The 24,609-nt window shown below is 46.3% G+C and overlaps 1 protein-coding gene across 1 annotated transcript in view; it reads left to right on the top strand.

Annotated features, from left to right (window-relative positions):
* LOC119305615 (cell wall protein IFF6-like) overlaps positions 1-12,377 on the top strand; it is a 15,343-nt gene extending 2,966 nt beyond the window's left edge. The window contains exon 2 of the mRNA XM_037582093.1: positions 12,058-12,377. Within this exon, the coding sequence (XP_037437990.1) occupies positions 12,058-12,188 (131 nt within the window). The 3' untranslated portion in view covers positions 12,189-12,377. The remainder of the gene's footprint in view (positions 1-12,057) is intronic.
* Positions 12,378-24,609: the final 12,232 nt, after the last annotated feature.

The following is a 24,609-nucleotide window of genomic DNA, read 5'->3' as shown; positions in this document are numbered from 1 at the left end:
CTGCTGTGTGCTACGGTAGTTGAACCCATTTCCTCTGCATGACCTGTCATTGCCACAGTAACTAGATGAAACCCACTAGCATGTGTAGGAGTTGCTTGAGCCATATGTATGTGTTGTTCCTACCTTGCTACGCCTGCTATGCTTAGAGTCGTGTCAGGTCTGGTTCATCGGGGTGATGGGCTGGAGTGAAATGATTATGTCGGTAATGAGAGTGGTGTGGTGAACACGATTTGGTAAAGGTATCGATGAGAGGCCATGTAGGAGTACATGGTGGGTTGTTTCATTGAAGCCGACCTTAAGCACTGAGATCTGTATGTGTGATTTAAGAATCAGCTACTACCATGCATTGGGCCCGAAACCAATGGACCCTCTCGGCTTCTTATTCACCCTAGTTCTCCGTCCAGGAGTTGCAAGTAGTTTCTGGTGTTTGTAGCCTACTGGAGGCCGTGGACAGCGCTGACCGTAGGGGTGGGCTGTGATGCGGTAGGTACGTGGCCGGGTGTACCGAATACCCGTTAGGTATCTCGGGAACCCTGTTCACATCGTTCGGGGCCGTATGGGAACCTCGGCCGGACTCCCTGCGGATGGAACCCGAATAGGCGATAAACCTGGACTGGAGGCTTAGGTGATTAGGTAGGTCGTGGCCGACACCCACGTTGGGCTTCCGCTTGAAGGTTGCCGAGTACATGTCGTGTAAACGACGGTAAGTGGTGAGAGCGTGTATGAAGAAGTACCCCCTGCAGGGTTAACATGATCTATTCGAATAGCCGCATCCGCGGTAAAGGACTACTTGGTTGCCTATACAGTTCATAGACAAGTAAATGGAAACTACTAAAAGCCTCAAGATAAGTGTGAGTGCCGAGGATGGCTCTTCCGTAGGAAGACGGAGGTGGATCCTCGGTAGTGTATTGAATTGGTGAGTAGTGGACTCGTGTGCGCAAAACCATTTCAAGTTGGAGTATCGTAGGATAGCCTAGCCAAGAGTCAAAGCTGGCTTGCTGCAATAACTCCACCAACCCTTCTTGATACTATGCATGTATGTAGGATCTGATGTAAGTCTTGCTGAGTACCTTTGTACTCATATTGCTATAATCTACATTTTTTACAGAAGACGCTGCAACCCCTTCTGATGGGTTCTATGTAGACGTTGACATCAACGAGTAGGCTAAAGACCCAGGTGGTGACCCTGAGCTTGTGAAGGACCACGTAGTATAGCTAGGCTTTCCAAGCCTCTTTTATTTTACTAGTTGTCTGTACTCAGACAAGTTACTTCCGCTGCTGGTTTGTATGACTGTATGACTTGTATGTGGGGTCGTGAGACCCGTACCTTTGTGTATGTTATGTATGGCTCACTGAGCCTTAAATAAAGTACTCGTGTCATAGAGTCATGTTGTGATGCTTCGTTGTATTTGCACATATCGAGCATATTGTGTGTATGATTGAAATGCTTGGTATGTGTGGGATCTGACTATCTAGTTGTTTATCTTTAGTAGCCTCTCTTACCGGGAAATGTCTCCTAGTGTTACCGCTGAGCCATGGTAGCTTGCTACTGCTCTGGAACACTTAGGCTGGCCGGCATGTGTCCTTCTTCGTTCATGTGTTTGTCCCTTCGGGGAAATGTCACGCTTTGAGTACCGGAGTCCTGTTAGCTTGCTACAGCCCGGTTTACCGGAGTCCTGCTGGCCCAGTGCTACAGCCCGGACCCACTTGCTGATGACCGACACGTTCGAAGCTGGGTCATGGATGCCTGTCCCTGTAAGTCTGTGCCACTTTGGGTTTACGACTAGTCATGTCAGCCCGGGCTCTTTATCATATGGATGCTAGCGACACTATCATATACGTGAGCCAAAAGGCGCAAACGGTCCCGGGAAAAAGGTAAGACGACACCCGTGGGGATACCGTGCGTGAGGCCGCAAAGTGATATGAGGTGTTACCAGCTAGATCGATGTGACATCGAGTCGGGGTCCTGACAGCGTTGGCATCAGAGCCGGACTGCCTGTAGGTTCTCCAAGCCAAACTGGTCGATGTTGAGTCTAGAAATTCTTTAGTTATATGTAGGGGAATTGTTTGTGGGATGGAACGTAAGGCTCTTTTTACTCCTTTATCTTATGACATTCTGATCTGAGTCAGTCCATTCTTCCACCGGGGGTTAAGGAATTAGGATCTGTTCTCTCTATCAGGATCACGAGTTACTAATCAGTAGTACCTTATAAGTTTGATGGATACAAGCCTAGTTCAGTTCTACTACCACATTATGTTGTTAGAATGGATTCAGAACTTTGATATGATGATGATGAGTGTGTATGTAATCCTTTGTCAAATGTCTCAAAATCCTTCTTGAGCATTTACAGCTGTTATGCTGCCGAAATTTTGCTAGAAATTCTAATGCCTTTGCATTATGACTGTGCTTTCAGATGGCCACTCGCGACCTCAATCAAGTGGTTCGCCTGACTCGATGCCTAGATGTACCCGGCCATACTGCTAAGTTGGTTAGGGTAATGACTGAGGCTGGATATCGCTGGTATCCCGAGTACACGGTCGAAGAGCAATTCCGAGACTTTAATCAAAGCCAGTATCTCTGCACTGTCAGGATATTTCCATCTTATCCTGGATCCACCGAGCCTCTTCACTGCTCCTATGGACTCGGGGTTACCATTGAGATGGCTGTGCAGGACGCCGCCTACTCTATGATGACCATTATGCGAGTCAGATCTGGGTTATTTCGGGACACTGATTTCCGGTATATGCCAGGATCACTTCCGGGAGCACAAGGGTATCTCCAGGCTATCTATGCTGATCCCACTCAGGAGGATTCACGGACTCGCACCACTGCTGAGATGCTCGAGGATAAGGACCGTGAAAATCGGGCCTTGAGGTTAGAGCTCTTCAATACCCGTGCTGACCACTGGGCCACTTTGACTCGGTTCGCACCGGCGGGCAAGCTGGATATTCAGATATGCGCGATCTCTATCCTGTGAGATCTGCTCTGCCAGACGTGATGGTTTGGCGTGATGTAGGAGGCATCACCCCACCTCGCGGTCCCCGCAGGCCACCGTTTGTTGGTCCAAGGCCTCATCCTAGCCCCTATGGTCCACAAGCTTCGCGAGATCGTCTGTTCCCGGATGATCATGTTGAACTTCCAGGCTATGGAGGTGACTTCTACGAGGACTACTACGGATCGGTCTGAGTTAGCAGTAGTATCACTAGTTCGCACTAGCTGTGTCCTCTATCGTCCCGCGTGACTCGTGGGTTATGACCTAGTTTGTACTCTTTCCGGAGGTGTAGAGAAATAATGTATCGGAGCTTGGAATGCCTCCGATGAGATGTAATCCTCTTTTCACCGTAATAGTACTTTGTTTGGTCTTGTACTAAACCCTGTATGGTGTGTATGACGATGGAATAAAAGAAGCAGTTTCTGTATCTACCATGTCATACGGATGATCATCTTGCATTTCGAGTTATTCCTTACATTCTATATCCTATGTCGGAATTTTACCATCCTGACTAAATCATTGTCTTGTTTACCTAGGATGGTCAACACGCGCGCTAACCCTGCTTCCCAAGAGCAGGCCGAAGGCAGTGAAGCCAGGAATGAAAATCTGCCTCATCCTCCTTCACTAGCCGAGGTGATGATGGAAGCTGAGAGAAACAAGCGGGAGACAAACCGTTTGTTGGAGCGTATTGAACAGAATACAGCACACCATCAGAGGGCTAACGTGGTGTCACTCAGTGATTTTATCAAATTGCATCCACCCACGTTCCACCACTCCGTCGAGCCCCTCGACGCTGATGACTGGCTTCGCAGTATCTCTCACAAACTGCGTTCCGCGCTGGTAGCGGAGGCTGACAAGGTCACCTTTGCTGCATATCATCTTGAAGGCCCCGCCAGTCTATGGTGGGAGAATTATGGAGCTATGCGCCCAGCGGGCCATGTCACTACTTGGGCTGAATTCAGCGAGGCTTTCCGTGAACATCACATTCTGGAGGGTCTCATGGACCGTAAACGTGAAGAATTTTGCAGTTTCACCCAAGGCCGACTTTCTGTGGATGCCTATAGCAGGGAGTTTGGTAATCTCGCCCGATATGCAACTGAGGAAGTTTCTACTGACGCCAAGAAGCAAGCAAGGTTCCGTAAGGGCCTTAGTCCTGAGCTTCGCCGCGACCTCCGTCTGCATGAGTGCACATCTTTTTCAAAACTTGTCAACAAAGCCATCAGTGCTGAAACTGGTCAGACTGACTATGACGCAACACGCAAGCATGGACGTGACACGGGTTCCTCATCCGGTGCTGGTCCTCAGAAGCGCCGCGTGTGGGTGCCCAACACCGCCCTGCCACCCAGGTTCACACCGAGGCCATCTTTCCAGGCGCCTCGCCCTGTACAACAGTCTGCTCCAGCCAAGCCCTATGGGGGTCCAACCAATAATGTTCCTCCACGTACCAGTTCCGTGACTTGTTTCAAGTGTGGGGAATCTGGTCACTATATGCGTGAATGCCCCCAGACCAACCCCAATCAATCTGCTAAAGCTGTTGGCCGTGGCAAGCCGACAGGAAAAGTATTCCACGCCAAGCCGGTCGCCGCTTCACGTGGCCATGTCAACTGTGTCTCTGCCGAAGAAGCTCAAGAGGATCCCAACGTCGTTCTCGGTACGCTTCTTGTTAATTGCCACCCGGCATCTGTCCTTTTCGATACAGGAGCCTCTCATTCCTTTATATCTGAAAATTATGCTCGTTTGCATAACGTTGCATTCTGTGACATGCCATCCACTATGGAAATCTCTACCCCTGGGTCTAGATGGCAGACCTCTAGGGTAAGTTATGGAAATGAGATCCAAGTCGACAGACTTGTTTTCCTTGCGTCTTTGATAGCCCTTAAATCTTCAGATATTAATATCATTCTGGGTATGGACTGGATGTCAGCTCATCATGCCCAAATTGATTGCTTCTCTAGGACTGTTCAACTCACGCATCCTTCGGGGAAGATAGTCAATGTCTTGACCCGAATAGCCAAGCGACAATTATATTCTCTTAACGCCAGCCCTTTGCCAGACCTTGAGGATGTTCCGGTAGTCCGTGACTTCCCGGATGTCTTTCCAGAGGAATTGCCAGGTGTTCCACCTGACAGGGATGTTGAGTTCGTAATAGACCTCATTCCAGGAACCGTTCCGATTGCCAGAAGACCTTATAAGATGGCACCACTAGAACTAGCCGAGCTTAAGAAACAACTCGATGAGTCCTTGAAAAAGGGTTTCATCCGACCTAGCTCATCTCCGTGGGCTTGCCCCGTCCTATTCGTCAAGAAGAAGGATGGTACGGACCGGATGGTTGTAGATTACCGACCTGTCAACTTGGTCACAATCAAGAACAAATACCCGCTTCCCAGGATCAACGACCTGTATGATCAGCTCGCTGGATCCTCAGTCTTCTTCAAGATGGATTTGAGGTTGGGCTACCATCAAATCAAAATCAGAAACGGGGACATTCCTAAAACGGCCTTTGTTACTCGTTATGGCCAATACGAGTACACCGTCATGTCCTTCGGTTTAACCAACGCTCCAGCCACCTTTTCTCGGTTAATGAACTCAATCTTCATGGAGTATTTGGATAAATTCGTCGTAGTTTATCTCGATGATATACTCATCTACTCCAAGAACGAGGAAGAACATGCCGAACATCTAAGGCTAGTGTTGAAGAAACTTCGAGAGCATCGCCTTTATGCCAAATTTTCTAAATGTGAATTCTGGTTGTCAGAAGTGACCTATCTGGGTCATGTAATATCTGGTAAAGGTATTGCTGTTAACCCTGAGCGAGTTCAAGCCGTCCTTAACTGGACTCCACCTGAATCAGTCAAGCAAGTTCGGAGTTTTCTAGGCTTAGCGAGCTATTGTCGTCGCTTTGTCGAGAACTTCTCCAAGGTTGCCAAACCTCTAACCGAACTCCTCAAGAAAGATAAGAAGTTCGAATGGACTCCACAATGTGAGCACAGCTTTCAGGAACTGAAAAGACGCCTGACTTCTGCTCCCGTGCTGTTACCGCCAGACTTCTCCAAGGACTTTGTTATCTACTGCGACGCCTCGCGACAAGGACTAGGTTGCATTCTCATGCAAGATCGACACGTAATTGCCTACGCTTCACGACAATTGCACCCACTTGAGGAGAATTATCCTACTCATGATCTAGAGCTTGCAGCCGTAGTCTATGCACTTAAGACCTGGCGACATTACCTCCTCGGTAATCGTTGCGAAATATTCACTGATCACCAAAGTCTGAAGTATATTTTCACCCAACCGGATTTAAATCTCAGGCAGAGACGTTGGGTTGAATTGATCACCGACTTCGACTTAGGAATAACCTACACCCCAGGGAAAGCCAACGTCATGGCTGATGCGCTAAGTCGTAAATCTTATTGTAACAACCTGATGTTACAACAAAGTCAACCGCTTCTCCATGAGGAATTTCGGAAGCTTAACCTTCACATTGTTCCTCAAGGTTTTCTCTCCACCTTGGTGGCAAAACCTACCCTTACGGATCAAATTATCAAAGCACAGGAGGTAGATCCGGGAATCTCCCGCATCAAGAGGAACATTCAGAAAGGAATTGCGGATTGTTTCTCCATTAATGATCAAGGAGTCGTATACTTCGGGAATCGACTAGTAGTTCCCAAAGTGCGCAACCTAAGGCGATTAATCCTTAAGGAAGCTCATGAATCTCCTCTCACTATTCATCCCGGTAGTACTAAGATGTATCAGGACCTACGCCAGAGGTTCTGGTGGACTAGGATGAAGAGAGAAATTGCTCAGTATATTGCAAATTGCGACGTCTGTCGTCGTGTAAAAGCAGAGCATCAACGGCCTGCTGGCACCCTTCAACCCTTAGCTATTCCTGAATGGAAATGGGATAAAATTGGTATGGATTTCATTACCGGGTTTCCCAGGACCAAGAGAGGGAATAATGCTATTTTCGTCGTGGTCGATCGTCTTTCCAAAGTAGCCCACTTCTTACCTGTTCGTGAGAGTATACCCGCTAGTCAGCTGGCAGATTTGTACATCTCCCGAATAGTGTCTCTCCATGGTGTTCCTTTGGAAATTAACTCGGATCGAGGAAGTCTTTTCACCTCTCGATTTTGGGAAAGTTTCCAAAATGCTATGGGAACCCGTCTTTCCTTTAGCACCGCTTTCCACCCTCAGTCGAGTGGTCAAGTGGAACGCGTCAACCAAATTCTAGAAGACATGCTTCGAGCCTCTGTTATCTCATTCGGAATGGACTGGGAGAAGTGCCTTCCATTTGCCGAATTCGCTTACAACAACAGCTATCAATCTAGCTTGGGTAAAGCCCCTTTTGAAGTTCTCTATGGACGACGATGTCGAACACCCCTTAACTGGTCAGAGACCGGGGAAAGAAAATTCTTTGGCCCGGACATGATTCAGGAAGCAGAAGAACAAGTTCGTATCGTTCGTGAAAAGTTGAAAACAGCCCAATCCCGTCAAAAGAGTCAATATGACCGAAAACATAAGGCTGTGACTTTCGAGGTTGACGAGAAGGCTTATCTTCGGGTCACCCCTCTGAAGGGAACCCATCGTTTCGGTATCAAAGGCTAATTGGCTCCTCGTTACATTGGACCTTTTCACATTCTTGCCAAACGAGGAGAAGTTGCCTACCAGTTGGAACTACCTCCGCACCTCTCCAGAGTTCACGATGTCTTCCACGTTTCTCAACTCAGGCGTTGCTTCTCGGATCCTATCCGTGAAGTGGACCACGAAACGCTTGATCTCCAAGATGATCTTACATATCGAGAGTACCCCATTCGTATCCTCGATCAGGCCGAACGTACCACGCGACGTCATAATATCAAGTTTCTCAAGGTTCAATGGTCGCACCATTCTGAGGATGAAGCAACTTGGGAAAGGGAGGATCGTCTTCGACTTGAATATCCCGCCTTCTTCTCGGAGGAACCCAAATCTCGGGACGAGATTCTTTTGAGTGGGGGTGAGTTGTCACAACCTAGCTAGTCATGCATTAGAGTGTTGCATCATGTTTATTCTTTCATCAGAAACTTGAAATGGGGATGACAGAACCCCCAGTCCCCTCTGAAACCAACTAGGGTTACTAAAATAATTTTTTCAATGAACCTGAAATGCCCTTCTAAAATGCCCATCATTTTTGCCTTGGTTCAGAACCTCTGCCAAAAGTGGTGCACATTTTCCTAGGCCATCCTAGGGTTTTTGATTTAAATCATAGATATTTGAATTTGGGCATTTAAAATAATATAAAATAATTAAATGCTCAAATATCTCCAAACTAAAATGTTTCATGTTGGAAATAATCCAACTATGGGCCAGGAATAGTTTGGTGATTTTTGAAGTTGCCTAGGTATTTTATTAAATTCAACAAAGTTGCAGATATATTAAATAAAAACAGAAACAGAAAAAAAAGGGGAAAACTTCCCTGTGCGGCCCAGCCAGCTGGCCGGCCCAGCAAGCCAGCCCAGCCCACCACCGCCGTCGTCCTCCTGGCGCCAGTCGGCCAGGCGTGTGGCCGGCGCGCGCGCACGGCCGGAGCGCCACGCCACCAGCCCGTCTGCCTGCCTCCCCCGCCAGCGCGACGCCGCGGCGCTTCTTCTCGGTGCCGCCCCGATCCCCTGGCCTTATCCCTCTCTCTCTCCCGTGCTGCTCTCTCTCTCTCTCTCTCTCACGGCCGAACACCACCGTCGCCGCCGTTCGCCATAGCCGCCGTCTCCGACCACCCCTCGCTCCCCCGACTAGCTCAGGAGCTCCGCCTCGACTCCCTCTTCCTCCCCACCGCTCCACAGCTCCCCGGAAGCCCTGCATCGCCGCCACGTCGCCGTTCCCCTCTTCGGGCTCCGACCACCGTCGCCGTCGATTCGCCGTCTCCAGCGCGTCCCCGAGCCCACTTCGACGCCCACTGCAACCGCGGTGAGCTACGCCACCGTTTCCCCCTCTCCTCCCCCTCGTTTCCCCACCGTAGCCTCCTCTCCACCACGGCCGAACCTCCGCCGTCGCCGAGCTCGTCGTCGACGCAGCTCCGGTGACCATTTGGTCACCCCGGCGAGTCCAACGAGTTCGCAAGACCCCGTAGAGCATCCCTAGCGCCTCGCTTCGCTCGACTTCGAGCTCCAACCCCGTTCCCGTGCACGACCGAACCCCGGCGGCCGCAGCCGAGCTCGCCGCCGTCGACTCCGGCCACCCCGACCCCAACGGACTCCGCCAAGAGCTGCGGTTTGTCCTCAGCTCCACTCCGGTGGTCTCCGCGGCCCCTCTGGTGGCCGAAATGGCCAAAACCACTCCCGCCGCCGCGTCGGGCTCGCCGGCGGCTAAACGCCGGCAGCTGACTTTGACTTTGACCACGGGTGGGCCCTGGTTGACTCCCCTGAGTCAATGACAGGTGGGGCCCAGCCCTGTTAATTAAACAGGATTAGTTTTAATTAAATTTTAATTAAAATAATCACCCTGACATACGGGACCCACTGTCAGGTTTGACCCAGACCTGTTCCGTTGACCTGCTGACGTCACACTGACGTCAGGCTGACGCAGTAATTGATTTTCTGAATTTAAATTAAATCAGGAAATTCCAGAATATTATTTAAACTTCAAAAATTCATAACTTTTATTCTGTAACTCCAAATTGGACAAATTATATATGAAAAATGATCAGAAAAATCCAATCTATCCATCTGTACTATTTTCATGCATGATCAACAAGTTAAATTGATGTTTTAAGCAGAACAAGGAAAAGCACTTTAAAAGACCATATTTGAACTTAAAAATTTGAATCCTTGATTCAAATTTGTTCAAACCCCTCTGTTCTTAGTTGCATTAGCCCAACACACTCATATTGCCATGTTTCATGCATGCATCATATTGTTGCACATTGTTTGGTGATGGTTGTGTATCGATGTCCTTGCGACAGGTTCTGCCCCCGAGGAGTACCGTGATTACCCTAACGAAGAACCATATCAGTGCATCGAACCATCAGGCAAGCAACCAACCGTTTGATCATATCGATACAATCCCATGTTCTCGCTCCTGCTCTCTTTTACTGCATTAAGACAACGCGATTCAAACTGCTGTGTGCTACGGTAGTTGAACCCATTTCCTCTGCATGACCTGTCATTGCCACAGTAACTAGATGAAACCCACTAGCATGTGTAGGAGTTGCTTGAGCCATATGTATGTGTTGTTCCTACCTTGCTACGCCTGCTATGCTTAGAGTCGTGTCAGGTCTGGTTCATCGGGGTGATGGGCTGGAGTGAAATGATTATGTCGGTAATGAGAGTGGTGTGGTGAACACGATTTGGTAAAGGTATCGATGAGAGGCCATGTAGGAGTACATGGTGGGTTGTTTCATTGAAGCCGACCTTAAGCACTGAGATCTGTATGTGTGATTTAAGAATCAGCTACTACCATGCATTGGGCCCGAAACCAATGGACCCTCTCGGCTTCTTATTCAGCCTAGTTCTCCGTCCAGGAGTTGCAAGTAGTTTCTGGTGTTTGTAGCCTACTGGAGGCCGTGGACAGCGCTGACCATAGGGGTGGGCTGTGATGCGGTAGGTACGTGGCCGGGTGTACCGAATACCCGTTAGGTATCTCGGGAACCCTGTTCACATCGTTCGGGGCCGTATGGGAAACCTCGGCCGGACTCCCTGCGGATGGAACCTGAATAGGCGATAAACCTGGACTGGAGGCTTAGGTGATTAGGTAGGTCGTGGCCGACACCCACGTTGGGCTTCCGCTTGAAGGTTGCCGAGTACATGTCGTGTAAACGACGGTAAGTGGTGAGAGCGTGTATGAAGAAGTACCCCCTGCAGGGTTAACATGATCTATTCGAATAGCCGCGTCCGCGGTAAAGGACTACTTGGTTGCCTATACAGTTCATAGACAAGTAAATGGAAACTACTAAAAGCCTCAAGATAAGTGTGAGTGCCGAGGATGGCTCTTCCGTAGGAAGACGGAGGTGGATCCTCGGTAGTGTATTGAATTGGTGAGTAGTGGACTCGTGTGCGCAAAACCATTTCAAGTTGGAGTATCGTATGATAGCCTAGCCAAGAGTCAAAGCTGGCTTGCTGCAATAACTCCACCAACCCTTCTTGATACTATGCATGTATGTAGGATCTGATGTAAGTCTTGCTGAGTACCTTTGTACTCATGTTGCTATAATCTACATTTTTTACAGAAGACGCTGCAACCCCTTCTGATGGGTTCTATGTAGACGTTGACATCAACGAGTAGGCTAAAGACCCAGGTGGTGACCCTGAGCTTGTGAAGGACCACGTAGTATAGCTAGGCTTTCCAAGCCTCTTTTATTTTACTAGTTGTCTGTACTCAGACAAGTTACTTCCGCTGCTGGTTTGTATGACTGTATGACTTGTATGTGGGGTCGTGAGACCCGTACCTTTGTGTATGTTATGTATGGCTCACTGAGCCTTAAATAAAGTACTCGTGTCATAGAGTCATGTTGTGATGCTTCGTTGTATTTGCACATATCGAGCATATTGTGTGTATGATTGAAATGCTTGGTATGTGTGGGATCTGACTATCTACTTGTTTATCTTTAGTAGCCTCTCTTACCGGGAAATGTCTCCTAGTGTTATCGCTGAGCCATGGTAGCTTGCTACTGCTCTGGAACACTTAGGCTGGCCGGCATGTGTCCTTCTTCGTTCCTGTGTCTGTCCCTTCGGGGAAATGTCACGCTTTGAGTACCGGAGTCCTGTTAGCTCGCTACAGCCCGGTTTACCGGAGTCCTGCTGGCCCAGTGCTACAGCCCGGACCCACTTGCTGATGACCGACACGTTCGAAGCTGGGTCATGGATGCCTGTCCCTGTAAGTCTGTGCCACTTTGGGTTTACGACTAGTCATGTCAGCCCGGGCTCTTTATCATATGGATGCTAGCGACACTATCATATACGTGAGCCAAAAGGCGCAAACGGTCCCGGGAAAAAGGTAAGACGACACCCGTGGGGATACCGTGCGTGAGGCCGCAAAGTGATATGAGGTGTTACCAGCTAGATCGATGTGACATCGAGTCGGGGTCCTGACAGTGGAGGTGGCGGTGGTTCTGGTTCCGGGTCTGGGTATGGCGAGGGCGGAGGGTATGGTCGGGGATCGGGGAATGGATCGGGCTTCGGGTTTGGGGAGGGCCGTGGTTTTGGGTCTGGTTCAGCTGGAAACCCTTGATACGTTGCCATATCTTGTTACTGTTGTCTCAAAAAAAGTATCTTGTTACTGTATGACATTATTACTCGAGTGCTCTGTGGGAGATGAAATAAAAAGAGGAAAACTGTTTGAGTCTAGAGAGTAATTTCCTTGAGTCTATTGGAACTTTGCTGCCTCTTTTGACTCATTAGTTGATCTGATATGTGTTATCCTGTAAGTATACAATTACTATGTTCATGAATTAAGACATCAATTTTTGTTTTGAAACTGCCTTGTGTACGATATTTTCCCCATACGATTTTGTACGACAAGACACAGGCCCGTTGCCAACATTTGGGCCCACTACACCAGAACAGTCTGCTCGTATGCAAAATCGTATGAAGTTTGATCGTACGTATAGCAGCGCTTTTTTTGTTTGTGTGATGAATCACTCGTACTCTTGTTTACCGCCTTTCATTGCTTTTTTTGAACCTCTCAACACTCCCTTTATTAACCGTATCACTTACAAGCATAAGAGTGATGGCAGAAGGTGCCTAGTCAAACCAAGAGTTTATTTCTCTATGGCATTGTTCATACCTAACATAAGTGCAATCCCTATCCATATGATAGCAATTATCGAGAATACCGGCCGACGTATCCTGATAAGTTACCATCGTCTTGAATTGTTGAGATTACATCAATGTTGTTGGAGTTGACTATCAACTTGTTGCGGCCCAAGGACATTGCCAAGTTTAAACCAAACCGAAGAGCCAATGCCTCAGCCATGAACATCCATGCAAACACCGACAATGTTATTGCTTGCCGCCAAAAAGTTTCCAGTAGTCTGGCGCAAAACAGCGCCCACTATACCTTGGAGCAAGTCCGGATCAAATGAGGCATCAACATTTAATTTGGTGTACCCCGACTCTAGTCTCGTCGATGGATTCCTCTTCTCCTTCGCTGGTTTGGCAGTCACAGCAAGAAAATTACCAGCAAGGGTGCGGACTGAAAGAACAATCTGAGCTGGTTGTTGTGTCATTTCACCATGCAACAATTTTCTCCTCTCCCGCCACAAAAACCAGTAGGTGATAGCTATGATCAAGTTACCATTTTTCTGACCAAGAACTATAGTTTCGTCTACCGGGAAGGACAGCAGATGTTCCAGAACAGCTTTTCCCGCTCGATCGACCACACATCATTTCTCAACGATACTCTCCAAACCCAGTCTCCTCCATACTTGTTTCACTTTGTTGCATTGGAATAACATATGTTTCATACTTTCAGCACTTTCACATGCCAGGCATTTCGTGGTAATTTTCACATGTCTATCTGCAAGACTAACACGACAGGGCAAAGTACCATGCAGTATTCTCCAGAGGAAGATCCTCACCTTAGCACGACATGGCAGTTTCCATATAAACTTCCAAATCTGGTTGGGTGCAACAGCGCTCGGGGGGTTTGTCCTTGGAGCTTTAGATTCGTATTGGCTCCTCCAAACATCTAGATAGGCTGACTTGACAGAAAATATGCCACGTTTCAAAGGGTGCCAAGCAACAAAGTCAGGCATTTCAAAAGATGGTAATGGTATATTTAGTATCCTATGAGCGTCCACCGGTCAAAAAATTCGCTTCACCAACAAAATGTCCCATTGGCCTATAGCAGGATCAATCAAGTCCAAAACTTTGGACAAGAAATTGTTTACCCTTAAGATGATCAGGAGTATAGAAGGTGATTGAGGTATCCAAGCATCCGTCCAAATATTCACTTTGTGTCCATCTCCTATTTGCAATATATTAATTGCTATTGCTCTCGGGTTGATTCTACGAGTTCCTATGATTCCAATAGGCGAAGGGAACAAAATTATTGCCAATTGCTTGTCTCATAGTGGTACAACCGATTCCACACGTACCCTTCTGGTTTTAGGAATTCCTTTTGGAGGCAAAATAATTTTCTCATCTATTAATTAAGAAGAAGAGAACTGCCCAGTTAATTTATGAAAAACAAGCAAAAACTGATACAAACAAACCATAAGCTTGATATATATTGTTACTCGCACATAACTACAAATTTATCAAGTTTGAGGAAACCATGCATTCATATATGGAGAGCATAGCGAGCAATTCCTACTATATGTTGGTGTCGAATTCTTTAGTGTAGCTACATCAAAGAGCTATTGCTTGTTCAAGATTGAATAGGTGTGGTGCGCGCTTGATGCGGGTGCACATCGGACTGAACACATAGGAAGATTGTCATATCCGATTGTTTATGACAAGAAACAACGACAAAAAGTTCCTGCTAAACTTGAGGAACTCGTAACACCTTATGTGTCTTCGTGATTCTTGTGTCACTCATGTAAATCGCAAACAAAATAAGGTTGGCGATAGCTAGCTAAATTTGGTAGACTTGAAGGCAGGACGATGACTTGGGTTGGTTCTCGGACGGTAGTTTCTTTAGAGCCAGCCAATGATGATTGTATGGGCACTGTGATTTGAGTAATGCAATTAATGTACCCGCAAAATAAAACTCTTTCAGGAGAGACTTTGGGTGTTAAAAAGCAATATTGCATCAAAGGGTCTGGTACATGAAGCACATGGAAACGTGTATATCTCTTTGCTAAAACCGCTCACTCAAAAGCGCAACGAATATTTTCCAAGGTAAAAAATATAAATGGCATTTCTGGCGCACAAATTTCGCAACTTGAACCGTAACTTATGCTAGAGAAAAGTCATTTTGTGATTTCTTTACACATACCACGAATGAACGTTCTCTATAAAAATGGCATTTTTAGAAAAGATTTTTTTTATTACCATAGCCTTTGCACCTAAGATACATATAGACAACTTTATTGTATTTTGTTTTTACAAAAAAATCTATCTTTAATCCTACTAAAAGGAGGGAAATATTTGAAATATTAACGAACTAATGTGAACCTGCCAAACAAGGGACAACTCTATAGCATGCATAAGCATGTTACTAACGGACCATTAAACCCGGACATAAACTACATGATAATCCACTCAAACTTGGTTGAGCCAAGCACCATCCACATGGATAAAAGAACTATCATGTTTTGAGTCTCAAGTGTGTTTTTTGCCAAGATTGAGAAAATAAGTCCATCTCGGATTTGAAAGTGCTCTCGCACATTGTGAGGTGAACTTTTTGAAGGAATTATGCCCTAGAGGCAATAATAAAGTTATTATTTATTTCCTTATATCATGATAAATGTTTATTATTCATGCTAGAATTGTATTAACCGGAAACATAATACATGTGTGAATACATAGACAAACATAGTGTCACTAGTATGCCTCTACTTGACTAGCTCGTTTATCAAAGATGGTTATGTTTCCTAGCCATGGACAAAAGAGTTGTCATTTAATTAACGGGATCACATCATTAGGAGAATGATGTGATTGACTTGACCCATTCCGTTAGCTTAGCACTTGATCGTTTAGTATGTTGTTATTGCTTTCTTCATGACTTATACATGTTCCTGTAACTATGAGATTATGCAACTCCTATTTACCGGAGGAACACTTTGGGTGCTACCAAACATCACAACGTAACTGGGTGATTATAAAGGAGTACTACATGTGTCTCCAAAGGTACATGTTGGGTTGGCGTATTTCGAGATTAGGTTTTGTCACTCCGATTGTCGGAGAGGTATCTCTGGGCCCTCTCGGTAATGCACATCACTATAAGCCTTGCAAGCAATGTAGCTAATGAGTTAGTGATGGAATGATGTATTACGTAACGAGTAAAGAGACTTGCCGGTAACGAGATTGAACTAGGTATTGGATACCAACGATCAAATCTCGGGCAAGTAACATACCGATGACAAAGGGAACAACATATGTTGTTATGCGGTTTGACCGATAAAGATCTTCGTAGAATATGTGGGAGCCAATATGGGCATCCAGGTCCCACTATTGGTTATTGACCGGAAACAAGTTCTAGGTCATGTCTACATAGTTCTCGAACCCGTAGGGTCCGCACGCTTAACATTTCGTTGACGATATAGTATTATATGAGTTATGTATGTTGGTAACCGAATGTTGTTCGGAGTTGCGAATGAGATCATGGACATGACGAGGAACTCCGGAATGGTCCGGAGATAAAGTTTGATATATGGGATAATAGTGTTTGATCTCCGGAAGAGTTCCGGAATTCACCGGAAGGGGTTCCGGATGTTTCCCGAAATGTTTGGGTACGAGAACACGTTATTTGGGCCAAAGGGGAAAGCCCACAAGGTTTTTGGAAAGCGCAAAAGGAAGTTTTGCGGAGTCCAGGGGCCCCTGGCGTCTGGGTCCAGACGCCGGGAACCCTGGCGTCTGGCCCTAGAGTCCGAGAAGGACTCTTGCCTTTTGGGTGAAACCGACTTTGTGGAGGCTTTTACTCCAAGTTTCGACCCCAAGGCTCAACATATAAATAGAGGGGCAGGGCTAGCACCAAAGACACATCAAGAAACACCAAGCCGTGTGCCGGTAACCCCGTCCCCTCTAGTTTATCCTCCGTCATAGTTTCCGTAGTGCCTAGGCGAAGCCCTGCGGAGATTGTTCTTCACCAACACCGTCACCACGCCGTCGTGCTGTCGGAACTCATCTACTACTTCGCCCGTCTTGCTGGATCGAGAAGGCGAGGACGTCATTGAGCTGAACGTGTGCAGAACTCGGAGGTGCCGTGCGTTCGGTACTTGGATCGGTCGGATCGTGAAGACGTACGACTACATCAACCGCGTTGATAAACGCTTCCGCTTAGCGATCTTCAAGGGTATGAAGATACACTCCCCCTCTCATTGCTATACATCACCATGATCTTGCATGTGCGTAGGAATTTTTTTGAAATTACTACGTTACCCATCAGTGGCATCCGAGCCTAGGTTTTATGAGTTGATGTTATATGCACGAGTAGAACACAAGTGAGTTGTGGGCGATACAAGTCATACTGCTTACCAGCATGTCATACTTTGGTTCGGCGGTATTGTTGGATGAAGCGGCCTGGACCGACATTACGCGTACGCTTACGCGAGACTGGTTCTACCGACGTGCTTTGCACACAGGTGGCTGGCGGGTGTCAGTTTCTCCAACTTTAGTTGAACCGAGTGTGGCTACGCCCGGTCCTTGCGAAGGTTAAAACAACACTAACTTGACGAACTATCATTGTGGTTTTGATGCGTAGGTAAGAACGGTTCTTGCTAAGCCTGTAGCAGCCACGTAAAACTTGCAACAACAAAGTAGAGGACGTCTAACTTGCTTTTGCAGGGCATGTTGTGATGTGATATGGTCAAGACGTGATGCTATATTTATTGTATGAGATGATCATGTTTTGTAACCGAAGTTATCGACAACTGGCAGGAGCCATATGGTTGTCGCTTTATTGTATGAAATGCAAACGCCCTGTAATTGCTTTACTTTATCACTAAGCGGTAGCGATAGTCGTAGAAGCAATAGATGGCGTAAATGACAACATGCTACGATGGAGATCAAGGTGCCGCGCCGGTGACGATGGTGATCACGACGGTGCTTCGGAGATGGAGATCACAAGCACAAGATGATGATGGCCATATCATATCACTTATATTGATTGCATGTGATGTTTATCCTTTATGCATCTTATCTTGCTTTGATTGACGGTAGCATTTTAAGATGATCTCTCACTAAAATTATCAAGAAGTGTTCTCCCTGAATATGCACCATTGCCAAAGTTCGTCGTGCCCAGACACCACGTGATGATCAGGTGTGATAAGCTCTACGTCCATCTACAACGGGTGCAAGCCAGTTTTGCACACGCAGAATATTCAGGTTATACTTGACGAGCCTAGCATATGCAGATATGGCCTCGGAACACAGAGACCGAAAGGTCGAGCATGAATCATATAGTAGATATGATCAACATAGTGATGTTCACCATTGAAAACTACTCCATCTCACGTGATGATCGGTTATGGTTTAGTTGATTTGGATCACGTAATCACTTAGATGACTAGAGAGATATCTATCTAAGTGGGAGTTCTTAAGTAATATGAATAATTGAACTTAAATTTATCATGAACTTAGTCCTGGTAGTATTTTGCAAATTATGTTGTAAGATCAATAGCTTGCGTTATTGCTTTTATATGTTTATTTTGATATGTTCCTAGAGAAAATTGTGTTGAAAAATGTTAGTAGCAATGATGCGGATTGGATCCGCGATCTGAGGTTTATCCTCATTGCTGCACAGAATAATTATGTCCTTAATGCACCGCTAGGTGACAGACCTATTGCAGGAGCAGATGCAGACGTTATGAACGTTTGGCTAGCTCAATATGATGACTACTTGATAGTTTTGTGCACCATGCTTTATGGCTTAGAATCGGGACTTCAAAGATGTTTTGAACATCATGGACCATATGAGATGTTCCAGGAATTGAAGTTAATATTTCAAGCAAATACCCGAGTTGAGAGATATGAAGTCTCCAACAAGTTCTATAGCTAAAAGATGGAGGAGAATCGCTCAACTAGTGAGCATGTGCTCAGATTGTTTGGATACTTCAATCGCTTGAATCAAGTGGGAGTTAATCTTCCAGATAAGATAGTGATTGACAGAATTCTCTAGTCACCATCACTAAGTTACTAGAACTTCGAGATGAACTATAGTATGCAAGGGATGATGAAAACGATTCCCGAGCTCTTCGTGATGTTGAAATCAACGAAGGTAGAAATCAAGAAAGAGCATCAAGTGTTGATGATTGACAAGACCACTAGTTTCAAGAAAAGGGCAAAGGGAAAGAAAGGGAAACTTCAAGTAGAATGGCAGACAAGTTGTCACTCCCATGAAGAAGACCAAAGCTGGACCAAAGCCTGAAACTGAGTGTTTACACTGCAAAGGAAATGGTCACTGGAAGTGGAAATGCCCTGAATATTTGGTGGATAAGAAGGATGGCAAAGTGAACAAAGGTATATTTGATATACAGGTTATTGATGTGTGCTTTACTAGTGTTTATACTAGCCCTTGAGTATTTGATACTTGTTCGGTTGCTAAGATTAGTAACTCGAAACAGGAGTTACAGAATAAAACAAAGACTAGTTGAAGGGGAAGTGACGATGAGTGTTGGAAGTAGTTCCAAGATTGATATGATCATCATCGCACACTCCCTATACTTTTGGGATTAGTGTTAAACCTAAATAAATGTTATTTGGCGTTTGCGTTGAGCATGAATATGATTTGATCATGTTTATTGCAATACGATTATTCATTTAAAATCAGAGAATAATTGTTGTTCTATTTAAATGAATAAAACCTTCAATGGTCATACACCCAACAAAAATAGTTTGTTGGCTCTCGATCGTAGTGATGCACATATTCATAATATTGATACCAAAAGATGCAAAGTTAATAATGATAGTGCAAATTAATTGTGGCACTGTTGTTTTTGGTCATATCGGTGTAAATGTTGGGGAACGTTGCAGAAAATTAAATTTTTTCCTACGGTTTCACCAAGATCCATCTATGAGTTCATCTAAGCAACGAGTCAAGGGAGAGAGTTAGCATCTACATACCACTTGTAGATCGCGTGCGGAAGCTTGCAAGGTGATGATGGAGTCGTACTCGACGTGATTCGAATCACCGATGACCAAGTGCTGAACGGACAGCACCTCCGCGTTTAACACACGTACGGGACGGGAGACGTCTCCTCCTTCTTGATCCAGCAAGGGGGAAGGAGAGGTTGAGGAAGATAGCTCCACCGGCAGCACGACGGCGTGGTGATGGTGGAGAGGCAGTACTCCGACAGGGCTTCGCCAAGCACACAACGGAGGAGGAGAGGTGTTGGGGAGAGGAGGGCTGCGCCTTGGAGGGTGGTGCGGCTGCCCTCCCCTCACCCCTCTATTTATAGGGGGAAGGGAGAAGGGGGCCGGCCCCCTAGAACCCATCTAGGGGGGGTGCGGCGGCCAAGGAGAGAGGGGGAGAGGGTGGCTTGCCCCCCAAGCCAAGGGGGGCGCCCCCTCTAGGGTTCCCCCCTCAACCCTAGGCGCATGGGCCCAAGGGAGGGGGTGCGGCCAGCCCACCAGGGGCTGGCTCCCTGCCCCACGCAGCCCATGTGGCCCCCCGGGAGGGGTGGCCCCTCCCGGTGGACCCCCGGAACTCTTCCGGTGGCCCCGGTACAATACCGGTATGACCCCGAAACTTCCCGGTGTCCGTTTGACAACTTCCCATATATAAATCTTTACCTCCGGATCCATCTGGAGCTCCTCGTGACGTCCAGGATCCCATCCGGGACTCCGAACAACATTCGGTAGTCACATACTAGTCTTCCTAATAACCCTAGCATCACCGAACCTTAAGTGTGTAGACCCTACGGGTTCGGGAGACATGCAGACATGACCTAGACGCTCTCAGGTCAATAACCAACAGCGGGATCTGGATACCCATGATGGCTCCCACATGCTCCTCGATGTTGTCATCGGATGAACCACGATGTCGAGGATTCGATCAAACCCTGTATGCAATTCCCTTTGTCAATCGGTACGTTACTTGCCCGAGACTCGATCGTCGGTATCCCAATACCTTGTTCAGTCTCGTTACCGGCAAGTCACTTTACTCGTACCATAATGCATGATCCCGTGTCCAACACCTTGGTCACATTGAGCTCATTATGATGATGCATTACCGAGTGGGCCCAGAGATACCTCTCCGTCATATGGAGTGACAAATCCCAGTCTCGATCCGTGTCAACCCAACAGATACTTTCGGAGATACCTGTAATGCACCTTTATAGTCACCCAGTTACGTTGTGACGTTTGATAAACCCAAGGCACTCTTACGGTATCCGGGAGTTACACGATCTCATGGTCGAAGGAAGAGATACTTGACATTGGCAAAGCTCTAGCAAAACGAACTACACGATCTTTTATGCTATGCTTAGGATTGGGTCTTGTCCATCACATCATTCTCCTAATGATGTGATCCCGTTATCAACGACATCCAATGTCCATAGTCAGGAAACCATGACTATCTGTTGATCACAACGAGCTAGTCAACTAGAGGCTCACCAGGGACATATTGTGGTCTAAGTATTCACACGTGTATTACGATTTCCGGATAATACAGTTATAGCATGAATAAAATACATTTATCATGAACATTGAAATATAATAATACTTTTATTATTGCCTCTAGGGCATATTTCCAACAGTCTCCCACTTGCACTAGAGTCACCAATCTAGTTACATTGTGATGAATCGAACACCCATAGAGTTCTGGTGTTGATCATGTTTTGCACGCGAGAGAGGTTTAGTCAGCGGATATGCGACATTCAGATCCGTGTGCACTTTGCAAATCTCTATGTCTCCATCTTGAACATTTTCACGGATGGAGTTGAAACGACGCTTGATGTGCCTGGTCTTCTTGTGAAACCTGGGCTCCTTGGCGAGGGCAATAGCTCCAGTGTTGTCACAGAAGAGTTTGATCGGCCCCGACGCATTGGGTATGACTCCTAGGTCGGTGATGAACTCCTTCACCCAAATCGCTTCATGCGCTGCCTCCGAGGCTGCCATGTACTCCGCTTCACACGTAGATCCCGCCACGACGCTCTGCTTGCAGCTGCACCAGCTTACTGCTCCACCATTCAACATATACACGTATCCGGTTTGTGACTTAGAGTCATCCAGATCTGAGTCGAAGCTAGCGTCGACGTAACCCTTTACGACGAGCTCTTCGTCTCCTCCATAAACGAGAAACATGTCCTTCGTTCTTTTCAGGTACTTCAGGATATTCTTGACCGCTGTCCAGTGTTCCTTGCCGGGATTACTTTGGTATCTTGCTACCAAACTTACGGCAAGGTTTACATCGGGTCTGGTACACAGCATGGCATACATAATAGATCCTATGGCTGAAGCATAGGGGATGACACTCATCTCTTCTTTATCTTTTGCCGTGGTCGGTGACTGAGCCGAGCTCAGTCTCACACCTTGTAACATAGGCAAGGACCCCTTCTTGGACTGATCCATTTTGAACCTCTTCAAAATCTTATCAAGGTATGTGCTTTGTGAAAGACCTATGAGGCGTCTCGATCTATCTCTATAGATCTTGATGCCTAATATATAAGCAGCTTCTCCAAGGTCCTTCATTGAAAAACACTTATTCAACTAGGCCTTAATGCTGTCCAGAAATTCTATATTATTTCCCATCAAGAGTATGTCATCTACATATAATATGAGAAATTCTACAGAGCTCCCACTCACTTTCTTGTAAACGCAGGCTTCTCCATAAGTCTGCATAAACCCAAACGCTTTGATCATCTCATCAAAGCGAATGTTCCAACTCCGAGATGCTTGCACCAGTCCATAAATGGATCGCTGGAGCTTGCATACTTTGTTAGCGTTCCGAGGATCGACAAAACCTTCCGGCTGCATCATATACAGTTCTTCCTTAAGATGCCCGTTAAGGAATGCCGTTTTGACGTCCATTTGCCATATCTCATAATCATAGTATGCGGCAATTGCTAACATGATTCAGACGGACTTCAGCTTCGCTACGGGAGAGAAAGTCTCGTCGTAGTCAATCCCTTGAACTTGTCGATAACCCTTAGCGACAAGTCGAGCCTTATAGATTGTAACATTACCATCCGCGTCCGTCTTCTTCTTAAAAATCCATTTGTTTTCTATCGCTCGCCGATCATCGGGCAAGTCTGTCAAAGTCCATACTTTGTTTTCATACATGGATTCTATCTCGGATTTCATGGCTTCAAGCCATTTGTTGGAATCCGGGCCCGCCATCGCTTCTTCATAGTTCGAAGGTTCATTGTTGTCTAACAACATGATTTCCAGGACAGGGTTGTCGTACCACTCTGGTGCGAAACGTGTCCTTGTGGGCCTACGAAGTTCAGCAGCAACTTGATCCGAAGTACCTTGATCATCATCATTGTTTTCCTCTTCAGTTGGTGTGGGCATCACAGGAACGATTTCCTGCGCTGCGCCACTTTCCCGCTCAAGAGGTAGTACTTCATCGAGTTCTACTTTCCTCCAACTTACTTCTTTCGAGAGAAACTCTTTTTCCAGAAAGCATCCGTTCTTGGCAACAAAGATCTTGCCTTCGGATCTTAAGTAGAAGGTATACCCGACAGTTTCCTTAGGGTATCCTATGAATACGCATTTTTCTGACTTGGGTTCGAGCTTTTGAGGTTGAAGTTTCTTGACATAAGCATCGCATCCCCAAACTTTTAGAAACGACAGCTTAGGTTTCTTTCCAAACCATAATTCATACGGTGTCGTCTCAACGGATTTAGACGGTGCCCTATTTAAAGTGAATGTAGCTGTCTCTAGAGCGTATCCCCAAAATGATAGCGGTAAATCGGTAAGAGACATCATAGACCGCACCATATCCAATAGGGTGCGATTACGACGTTCGGACACACCGTTTCGCTGAGGTGTTCCAGGCGGCGTGAGCTGTGAAACGATTCCACATTTCCTTAAGTGTGTACCAAATTCGTGACTTAAGTATTCTCCTCCACGATCTGATCGTAAGAATTTTATCTTTCGGTCACGTTGATTCTCTACCTCATTCTGAAATTCCTTGAACTTTTCAAAGGTCTCAGACTTGTGTTTCATTAAGTAGACATACCCATATCTACTCAAGTCATCTGTGAGAGTGAGAACATAACGATATCCTCCGCGAGCCTCAACGCTCATTGGACCGCACACATCGGTATGTATGATTTCCAACAAGTTGGTTGCTCGCTCCATTGTTCCGGAGAACGGAGTCTTGGTCATTTTGCCCAAGAGGCATGGTTCGCACGTGTCAAACGATTCATAATCAAGAGACTCTAAAAGTCCATCAGCATGGAGCTTCTTCATGCGCTTGACACCAATGTGACCAAGGCGGCAGTGCCACAAGTATGTGGGACTATCGTTATCAACTTTAAATCTTTTGGCATCTACACTATGAACATGTGTAATATTACGCTCGAGATTCATTAAGAATAAACCATTGACCATAGGAGCATGACCATAAAACATATCTCTCATATAAATCGAACAACCATTATTCTCAGACTTAAATGAGTAGCCATCTCGTATTAAACGAGATCCAGATACAATGTTCATGCTCAAACTTGGCACTAAATAACAATTATTAAGGTTCAAAACTAATCCCGTAGGTAAATGTAGAGGCAGCGTGCCGACGGTGATCACATCGACTCTGGAACCATTCCCGACGCGCATCGTCACCTCGTCCTTCGCCAGTCTCCGTTTATTCCGCAGCTCCTGCTGTGAGTTACAAATATGAGCAACGACACTGGTATCAAATACCCAGGAGTTACTACGAGTACTGGTAAGGTACACATCAATCACATGTATATCAAATATACCTTTGGTGTTGCCGGCCTTCTTATCCGCTAAGTATTTGGGGCAGTTCCGCTTCCAGTGACCCTTCCCCTTGCAATAAAAGCACTCAGTCTCAGGCTTGGGTCCATTCTTTGACTTCTTCC

Source organism: Triticum dicoccoides, chromosome 5B (genome assembly GCF_002162155.2).
Source record: "Triticum dicoccoides isolate Atlit2015 ecotype Zavitan chromosome 5B, WEW_v2.0, whole genome shotgun sequence".
Taxonomy (NCBI): Eukaryota; Viridiplantae; Streptophyta; class Magnoliopsida; order Poales; family Poaceae; genus Triticum; species Triticum dicoccoides.
This window is presented reverse-complemented; position numbering and strand designations above follow the sequence as displayed.